Source organism: Larimichthys crocea, chromosome IV, assembly GCF_000972845.2.
Source record: "Larimichthys crocea isolate SSNF chromosome IV, L_crocea_2.0, whole genome shotgun sequence".
Lineage (NCBI taxonomy): Eukaryota > Metazoa > Chordata > Actinopteri > Sciaenidae > Larimichthys > Larimichthys crocea.
In genome coordinates this window covers 6,155,944-6,166,583 of record NC_040014.1, presented here as the reverse complement: position 1 = coordinate 6,166,583, position 10,640 = coordinate 6,155,944, and the positions used below count along the sequence as shown (strand labels likewise).

The 10,640-nt window shown below is 42.6% G+C and overlaps 1 protein-coding gene across 1 annotated transcript; it reads right to left on the bottom strand.

The window, feature by feature from the left end:
• Positions 1-1,202: 1,202 nt before the first annotated feature.
• Positions 1,203-10,491, bottom strand: smyd1a (SET and MYND domain containing 1a). Its single transcript, XM_010754533.3, has 10 exons — positions 10,246-10,491; positions 7,902-8,078; positions 7,247-7,460; positions 6,949-7,079; positions 6,783-6,821; positions 5,580-5,766; positions 5,336-5,428; positions 5,096-5,259; positions 1,651-1,819; positions 1,203-1,566 (listed from the first exon to the last, which is right to left on the bottom strand). The coding sequence occupies exons 1-10, from the start codon at positions 10,380-10,382 to the stop codon at positions 1,474-1,476; spliced, it is 1,404 nt and encodes a 467-aa protein (XP_010752835.1). The 5' UTR covers positions 10,383-10,491; the 3' UTR covers positions 1,203-1,473.
• Positions 10,492-10,640: the final 149 nt, after the last annotated feature.

The following is a 10,640-nucleotide window of genomic DNA, read 5'->3' as shown; positions in this document are numbered from 1 at the left end:
AAGTGTTTCTTTATTTTCTGTCCTTAAGCTGTAAATGCAACATTGACATACAGTTTTTTTTCTTTATTGGATATGATTAATCTGTCTTTATTATCAGGATATGTACCACAGTCCTTTAAGGTAGCTGTAATTAAACCTCTTCTTAAAAAGCCCACTCTAGACCCAGAGGTCTTAGCCAACTACAGACCGATATCAAACCTTCCCTTTCTGTCTAAGATACTTGAGAAAGCTGTAGCTAATCAGCTGTGTGACTTTCTCCATAACAATAGTCTATTTGAGGATTTTCAGTCAGGATTTAGAGTGCATCATAGCACAGAGACCGCATTAGTCAAAGTTACAAATGACCTCCTAATGGCATCAGACAAAGGACTCATCTCTGTACTTGTCCTGTTAGATCTTAGTGCTGCATTTGACACCATTGACCATCAAATTCTTTTACAGAGACTGGAACATCAAATTGGCATCAAAGGAACCGCCCTAAGCTGGTTTAAGTCGTATTTCTTAAATCGATCTCAGTTTGTTCACGTCAGTGATGAATCCTCCATGCATACCAAAGTGTGTCATGGAGTCCCACAAGGTTCTGTACTTGGACCACTTCTATTTAGTTTATATATGCTTTATTAGGAATCACTGCATTAATTTTCATTGTTATGCCAATGACACCCAATTATATTTATTGAATTATATTTATCGAATTATCATTGCTTGCTCGTGGTGGAATTGGTGGGGCTCTGTAAATAATATTATAAAGAGTACGGTCTAGACCTACTCTGCATGAAAAATGTCATGAGATAACTTTTGTTATGATATAGCACTATATAAATAAAATTGAACTGAATTAAATTTGGTTTGGCAAACAGTTGCCTATTAACAGAGAATATCTGCGTTTTTAGCTGTTAAATGTTCCACTATGTTTACCAGCTGGTCTCTGACTGTGTGTGCCTGATGTTTGCTGATGATCAGGTCATGAACAGTGACTTATAGCTCCAGTTAGTGTTTTAGGTTAGAACAGCTGCCTGCTGCTGGAAATGAGGTTGATGCAGGCACAGTTTGCAGGCCAACCAAAACAATGTGCTAAAAAGGGGAAGAGAATGTGCCCGTGAACCAGTGAACAAGCACCTTTCTAGTTCTCTCTGTTTGTCACTCACACTTTTTACATTACACATTTTCCAATAGCAAATGATAGAGATGATTGCAGCACATGTTGTATCTTCACTTTTATTGCAGTACATGCAGATACATTCAGCATGTCCTGTTACGTGTTGATTTGAACAGAACAGAGTGTCATTAGACAGACTGGTGATTCAAAGGCTCAGCACAGGGACTGGGTGCAGTGCTTTAGAGAGGACACACAGTGTGTGTGTGTGTGTGTGTGTGTGTGTGTGTGTGTGTGTGTCGGTGCACAGTTAGGTATGTGTCATTACATCAGTGAGAGGATGTTCAGCAGTGAACAAGATTATTTTTGTGATCTTTTCATTTCTTCAGAGCAGCCTCCCTCATGGCGTGGTACCCACCCTCATCCTGCTTAAACATCTTCAGCTCGGCCTCAGTCTGCCTGCGCATGGTCTGAAAGCAGAAATATTACAATATTAGAATGTTAAAAATTACTTAAATATTCTGATTCTGAAAGTGAACTGCTGTGTGGTGTACCTCCAGGTCCCTGGTAATGGCGTGGTTAGGTCCGTGGGTGACCATGAGGATGCCGTAGGCCTTGCAGATCATGCCGTGACCCACCTCTATCTGCCCTGCATGCCAATGGGTGATGCCTGCCCGCATGATGGCCATACCCAGCTGGGCGTTGTTGGGGTGGTATAATTTCCTGTTCAGGTGAGGGAGGAGGATGTATTAGTAAGCGGGTATATCAGAGGTTTCTGTTTGGAAACAGTCGTAAAGTGCCAATCATAATATTATTAATGAGGAAATTCAGAGTTGAAGAGTTTAATCAATGAACAAGCTATAGACTGATGGAACTGTATTTCTGTATATTTACACCTGCAACAGTGCCAATATCTCATAGCACCCTGGCTCACATATTACTGGTTCATTAGACTTTCATTAGCCTGCGTCATTTATTAATATGATATCGGGACATGTAGTTCAGCTGCACTGTCAGCTCACAGGTTCTGGTGTCAGAGCCTAGCCCTGGGGCCTTTCTGGATGGAGCATATGTGTGTTTTAACCAAGAGTTGAAGATGAGTTAAAGGACAACTCATGAGAGCGTCATTTAATGGCAGCAACATATTTGGAAAAAGTTGGACAGTGTCAGTGTCAACAAAAGACTGGAAAAGTTGTGAAACGCAGAAAGAAAACAGCTAGTGGAACATCTCACAGTGAATGAGGTGAACTGTCAACAGGTTAGTAACATGAGTGGATCTAAAAGGAGCATCCAGAGAGGGTGAGTCTTTGTGAAGTAAAGATGGGGAGGGGTTCACCACTCTGTCAAAGACTGTGCTGGAATCAGAAGAAATCTTTGTAGGAAAAGGACAAAAGTATGAAAGCCAGTACTGGATGAACATGATGTTCAAAAACAGACAGGAAGTGTGGAGGAACACTTCCATAAACCATCGTCTGTGAATTCAGTTCATCTCGACCCGAGCTCATTTAAGATGGAATGAGGTGTAGTGGAAAACTGTCCTGTGGTCTGACAACAACAGCAGGTTTTTCATCACCCTACTCCCTGCCCCGGTGAGTTGTTCTGACACTCGTGGGTAGTGCTCGACATACAACCAAAACTGGCATATATCCATGTCAGCCAGCTCTGAGCCGGTGATGCTGTATGGATTTGGACCGGGGGGTAATCCCCTTGGTGCTTTGACCTCTTCATTTGATGTGTCTTCGCTATACAGTATGCTGTGTCTTCGTTATCTGCTGTTGGTGGTGAACCTTCTGGGGTTCTAGGCCCAGAATTTGGCCTTCCATATGTTGGTTTCTTGGGGCTGGTGGGCCTGGGGTTGGCTTCTCCTTTATTGAAGGGCCTGAAAGGGGGCTTTTGACAGTTGAGGGTCCTGGAATTGGCTCTTCTTTCACTGAGGGGCCTGGAATTGGCTCCTTAGGCAGGGGTTCAGGAACTGGGGGTGGTGGTGGTGATGGTGAGGTGGGTGAGTATAGACCTGGTGTCTGCAGGGCATTTTGCGGGCAGGTTGCCATATGGGCAGTGCAGTGGTGGTGGCAACGGTGCAGGTGCTGATCCAGCCAGATCAGCCAGGACGGGTGACAGATTCTCCAGGTGCAGCATCGGCAGTTCCTCTGGAACGGGCCTTGGTTGTCCTTCTCATGGTTGATTCCCCTCCTTTGGTCCCCTGTCTGCAGTTGCCAGTTGCTGGTTTGTACAGTGCATGGAAAGCAAACGAATGGTTGTATTTGGTGGCAATGGATAGCCTTCTTCATGCAAAGAATGACTATTATGTTGATATTGTAGATAGGTTTTAGACCTTTGGATTGAAATGGGTCCACATGGCAGTCGGTCTAGTATTGGTTGTAAGGCTAAATTGTATTTTCCCCTTTCTGCTGTGTTTCATAACACATCGCTTCAGACCTGCAATGCTCTTTGAAATAAGTTATTTGCTGGTTACATTTGTTTTGCTTTCACACTGTGGGTTTATCTCTGCTTCTCACAGTAACATCAATGTTCATCTGATGCAGGTGAAAGATATCTGCCTTCCTTTATATCAGCTTGATGTTCCAGGGTAGCACATATTTCCTCATGTGAGAGTCAACTTATTAGTCGGTTTTTCTTCCTCTTTTATTCCTCCTTCGTGCTTGGTTATTTGCTGGTTTTGCCATTATGGTATTGAGGAGTCGGTGTCCAGTGTCACAGTGTTAAAGTTCGTCATGTCAACATACTGATTCTCAGCTGCTGCTTCTCCCGAAAGTCTTTCTCCTGGAGAGGATGCTCCATCTTCTTCTCCTGTACAGTAGTTGTGCTACTCTCTGGACTCCTTCTCGATGGCAGCGATCTGCTGCTTAGGGAGCTGTCTCTGTCCTGCCTTTCGGCCGTCGTCTTTTGACTAACCGCTGGGATCGTCTCTGTCCCTGCAGCGTCACCTTCTCCCTGTGTTGTGTTTGCTCTGCAGCAATGGTTGAGATGAAACCAAACAGCCTTACCTTGGACGTTATGGTTAATGAAGTAATGAGCACTATGGTATTAAACATCTATGACATAATGGCGTGAGTAAAAGTAATAACAGATTTTAAAAATATAAGTAAAGCCAGCTAGATTTTAATGGGGTAAGCTTGTAACAAGGAGAGGATAGCTTGGCCTAATACAGTAGGCCTGTGAGTTTACTGAAAAGAAGACCCAGGCCTAGCAGTGCAAAAAAGGCGGGGCCAAAATGGTACAGGACTGGGGAGAAATTTGCCAGGTGTGTGACCTGAAGTAACCCGTGTGTGTCCTGAAATGACCTGAACACCTGGCATATGTTTACACCATTAGGTTGTGGGTGAGCAAAAAGACATGTATCCACACCAATATGTCAGGGGTGAATAAAAAAGGTGGGCAGGGCTTGTATCATTTATATATAACATTGAAAAGTATAAAAGAGAGACTTTACCATTATGACTTGGGGTTTGTTTTGTCCGTCAAGATAATAAAAGCTCTATCTGCTACCAACTTTGATGAATCCTGTGTGTTATTCTTTTCACCTAAAGAACAATACTATTTGACCTCATTTGGATTTAATAATCTGACAAGTTGGATCTGTCAATCTTCTGATCAATACAACTTTCTTTTTGACTGAGATCCAACACTCCATTAAGGCTGAATGCTATGTATAAGTTTTGGAGCAAACTACCAAGTAGACAATGTCTTTTTCAGGGACAGCGTTGTTTATTTCAGCAAGATAACGTCAAACCACATTCTGCACATATTCCTACACCATGGCTCTGTAGTCGAACAGTCCAAGTGCTAAACTAGCTTGCCTGCAATCTAGACTGTCTGAGTTCATGGATGCTTACAGAGTGTTAAAAGGAGGGCTGATGAACTGTCCTCTCAAATGTGTTGCTGTCATCATATTCAACAATAATTTTATATTAGTCTTGTGTCATCTCAGGCAGAACACCTGGTGTGCTCAGTGTTATTCTGGTTGTCATCACTCACATGTATCCCTCCACCATCCTGTGGGCGTGGTCTGCAGCCTCAGAGAAGCGTTGCAGGTATGAAAGCACCTCGCTGGAAACACTGAGCACACGCAGCTTGGACAGGTGAGTGTCGGCCAGAACGTTCTCCTGCTTCTCCAGACACTCCTGACACAACTTCACCACCTGAGAGAGGACAGACAGAAAGACTTACTAGACAGAAGAAAGTGAAGCACCTACAGTGAAAGATGGTGTTGCGTACCTTGTTGTAATCCCGCTCGACCCGGGAGATTTCAATCTTCTCCAGACACTCTTCACTGAAGGCAGTCACTTCTTTCACCGTGTCAGCAGATGGCTGAGAGGGAGACACAACGATAGGACTGTACAGTGTTATCATAATTAAATGAAGAAATGAAGAAGATTATGTGTTTGTATGGCTCTCATCAAATGTCAACCCAACTCAACCCCTCATTTTGTTGCGCAGTAGAACCTCCCCCATCACTCACTTTGCTGTCTGCAGCAGCCATCATCAGGTCATCCTTAACATGCTTGCTGCAGTGTTCGCAGGTGCACTCAAAGTAAAAATGCTCCTTCAGCTTCTTCTGGCGGTCGGCGGACAGATTGAGGAAGTCCACGTAGCTGACGGTTAGCTCCTCACCCTCTGCGATTTTCTGCATTGCTCGCAGCTCAATCCTGGGACAGAGGAGGACAAGACAGGGTCTGATTTTCTGGTTCTTAATGATACGTGTTTTGTGGTACGTCTCTCTACTATCTAGATGCAACAAATACCAATAATGGATAGGTGCAGGTCAGCTTGTAAGATGATATCAAGTAGAATATCTGAATGATGATTTTAGATACATTTTAGATGCTTTTATGAGTTGAAAAAAGAAATTCTGTCACATATTATGTCAACATTTTCTAATGCCCTGACTATGGAGCTCAGCTCCAAGTCCATTGGTTCCTACTGAACAAACAGCTCCTTGCTGTAGTTTATTAAAAGTTACTCAAACAGAGGGAAATTATGTATTTGTTGGGGACTATTTTAAGCAGTGGATTAATCCACATTTGGTGCTCTACTGAATATTTGTGGCAGCAGGATGATGTTTGTGTGATCGGGTCAAAGTAAACTACAGTGTGTGTTCATAGTAATGAAGGAACTCATTTACGTGTTTTTAATACTTTTTGGTCATTGAGCTCATTAATTGATACATTATATCTTAATATAATAATAATATATGCTGGACTTCTTCTTCAACCAATAGTGACCTCATATGATGACAGGGAGTCACTGTGTGACTTTTTGCACTTTCATTTTTTTGTAGATTAAACAAATAAGATTTTACAAATTAATTATTGAACTTTATGCTAAGTTCATTTTACCTTCAACTTTCTCTATAGACCGCCGTTATAAAAATCTATAAAACTGATGACAGGACACCTCCAGCTGCAAAGAAGGTCACTTTTTCTATTATGAATTTTATATAACATAGTTTTATATTTTTACGACATTCTTCAAGCTGAGAAAAATTGTCAAACGGAAGTTCATAGGTCAAGTGGGAACTCAGTGTGCTACATAACCAGGAAGTAAACCTGGAAGCTAAAAAAATGTCATTGGACTGAAGATACTGAACAGACGCTGTATTTGTGTAACATATCCAGTTCTCATGTGGTGATGAAGTGTTAAGGGCTGATCAGCTGTAACGTACCTCCTCTTAGAGTGAAGAGAGGAATTCACAGCTGACTGACTGCAAAAGAAAATGACAAAAAATGTCAGTTAATTGAAAATGTATATGTTACATCAAATTTTTGTTCAGAATAAACTTTACACCAAGCTCTCCCGCTCTTATTTTACAGGAGAGGTTGGATACCTACTTGCCGTGGTTGAGGATGACGGTGCAGTTGGGCCAACAGTTATGGTTGACCAGGCACAGGTTGGGGAAAAGACCCACACCAACAGCCTGCAGGCCTCTCTGGTCACTCACTGTGAATCCATTACACTTAATCTACAGAGAGGCAGGCAGAAGAATGAGGAAGAGAAGTGTGGGGAGAGAAGGAGGTACCCAGGTTTATTTCTGAAGATGTCTTTCCAAGGTTTCAAATGCAACCTGCAAACATAACTTACGAAGCAGTGGTGAATGACAATAATTCACAGTGAAGCATTCATTCTTACAATGCCAAAGATGTGTGAGATTTCATCGGCCGAGCATTGCTTGCTTCCGTAAGACCAGTATTCCAGGAAGTTGCGCACGTCGATCCTGAGCTGCTTTTGGTCTTCTTCAGACAGGTCGGCCACGTGGTCCTGCAACTGGTCCACTGAGATCAGCTGACTGTCTGTCACAATGCCTGTGCGCTTGTGTATACGCCACAGCACACGAGCAGCCAGACTGGGCAGGAGAGAGAAGGTCACGAAAACCAGATATTAGTCAATGAAATTAAGGAGGTAGCCTAATCAAGCCCTAAACTAAGACTGTGTGTACTGAGACAGAGATGAGACCTTAATTGATAACTTGCCTGGCTTGAGATAAAATCCAGAGTCCTCTTTGTCTGAGACTGAGATTTAAAGGTCTTAAGAAGACACTGTAGAAACTGCCATCTGGCCAGTAGTTGTGAGTTGTATTTGATGCGGTCTAACTTTTGTTGTTGTGAAGTGTCCCATCTGGCTAAAATGACCCCTTGAAGACAGATGGAATAGCTTGATTGACCTGGTTGTCTACATTTAATTTGTTCCTAACATAGGTGTTTAACCACTGAACAGAACAGACACAATCAGACAGTATCACTGCTTTCAATTCTCTGATTGTCGGGGTGGACTTGGTTTTCTTTACCGAACATTATCACTGGGCGCCTTGCCGGTCTTCCTGATGGCTCCACACTCCTGCTTGTGTTCATCCCAGCATGCAGTCTGGCAGGTGCGGTCACAGTAGTGGGCAAACTTACACTGGGCACAGCGGTGTAGGTTGGCCTGGTGCCGGAAACAGTTGTGGCACACCTGGGTGATCAAACTAAGAAGGAAACAAACAAAACAGAGAAACATTACAATATTACAACAATGACATTGACCTCTTGAAAAATGCAACAACAAAAAACCATCAATTTTGTTTTCTTACAGGAAAAGGAAACATCCAAGATTCACATTTAGATATACATTTTAACCACAATTTGTCTACATGTCTTACCAAAGGTTAGCATTTAAAAAAGCTTCATATGTAAGCTGCTCTAGTTTGGCTGGTTTCATTTAGGAACATCTTATAATGTGATAAAACAACACACACTACAGCCTCAAAAGTCATCTTTTCAAATCTTCAATGAGTTCCTGTATTGACTGTACAGATGTATATCTTCTGTACATACTCTACGTGATTTTATTAAAATGCATACTTTCTGTACTACATACACCTTTTTTCAGATTCATAAATTAGATTCACAGTCCTGCTGTCATTAGATGAGCATTTCCGAGATCCAGCGACTCTTTAAGTTCAGGTTTTCATGTCTCTGTCATTCTTTAAATTCCACAGAAAAGTTGCTCTATGATTACTGTTCAGTTTAATGCATTTGATGTATTGCAGAGATAATCTGGTGATGTTAATATGATCATCTATGACATGAAATGACTCGACTAACAATTAAAGAATGAAGAGGTTTGCTAACTTTGTCTCAAAAGATTATTTAAAGGGATTTTTAAAATTTGACTGGATTTCTCCTGGACTAAATGCAAATGTCAGTGATTTATGACGTGAAGTTATGTTAGCAAAGCTGACATCCATCCTAAATACAACTCCTCTCACCTCCTGCATGAGACTGTGGAGGTCTTAAACAGCTCCTTCAGCAACAGACTGATACTCCCACCATGTAAGAAGGAGATCTACCACAGGTCCTTCATTCCAACAGCTGGCACACTCTTTAACACCAGCATGACCTCATGACTTTCTTCAGCACGACATCTTATCATATCTTATATCTTTGTAACATTTGATATCATATACGCTGCACTCTGGTTCTGGATTTGTGGTGTATGGATGACATGAAGAATAAATAAGAGAGGTCAGATCCAAAGACCTACCTAAAAAAAATATCATCACAGCTCTATCAGTTATGTAAGTAAGATTGCACCAAGTGTGTGAATACACTGGTCTCAGCTGACAGCAGTGTGTGTGTGTGTGTGTGTGTGTGTGTGTGAGTGTAAACAGTTTATTCAGCAGACTCCTCTGCATGTCCAACAAAACAATGAACAGATTTTGATCTTGCTGGAACACAGCAAAGTCATGCAGCTCAGACACACACACACACACACACACACACACACACACACACACTGTAGTTTTAGACAGCTCCAGTCTCACATTAGGCAGATCCTCTTGGTGCATGCCTGCAGTGTTGGAAACTCTCAGTGAGCCAACATCCTGCAGATACTCGCTCTTATATGGCTCAAAATCTATGCTACCAGATCTGTCTGGCATTCAACAAACAGGCTGCACTCATCTTCAGTACCCACACAACTGCAGGTGATTTACACAACTTGATTTCTTGCTGAAGCAAACAGCAGCTAAACACTGAGAGTTCATGAGACAGAAGTCTAGGTGAGATGTTACAAGTGAGAAGAACACAGTGAGCTGCAGCTTCAGTCCATATCAGTCCACTTCTAAGATCTTTAAACAGGCTTCCGGCACGTTACCAATCCATTTATGAATCACTGAATAGTTAAGACGTCAAACTATATCTCTGATCTGCTGCAACATGACCAGATGTCTCAGGTCTGCTTAATGTCCACATAACTGTGAAGTTCCTGCACATCAAAAGAAGAAAATATAATTTCTGTCCCTCTGCTGAGGTCACTGTGATCTCTAGGTCTGGTGTTTTATTCATTTTCATTCAGTAAATTCTTCGGAAAGCATGCAAGGTGTCATACTCCTTTTGGTAGAGTCTTGTTTTTTAAAACTGAACTCCAGAGTATGTCATGCTCAAGTTCACATGACACTTTGACAGCTTTCTCACTGCTGGTGTCATGAGAATTTAGGAATCTAGCATGAGGTCACAGCAGAACACAGAGAAGGTTGAGGGCTAACTATCACAACAACACACCTGCAGTGTGTCACCCAGATCTGCAAAGACATGCTCAGTGAGAAAAGATCAGTCCTAACTGCTCCAAAAATACAACCAGGAGATTCATACCTGTCAAAGACCACAGCGGAGAAACTGGGCTCGGCGAAGACCACTTCCCCAATGTTGAGCTCTTTGGTGGCCCTCAGGCCTCGACCTTTCTTGCCTGCATCAAACAGCTCAGCACTCTCCATGTTCCCCACAGTCATTGTGCCGGCCAAACAAAACACAGGAGAGACAGAGAGGAAGGAAAAAGTGGCTGAGGGAGGGACGGGCCGTGGGATAAGGGACTAAACAAGCGACAGGGAGCGGAGATCATCAAATTCTCACTCACATTCAGGAACACTTGCCCCCTCTCTCCTTAGCCCAACCCCTACAGCCAAAAATACATTTGCCCCCTTTGGGGGCTGTACCACCTCCCCAGAGTGGGAAGGGTGGTGGGCAGTGGGAAATGAGAGGGGCTGAGG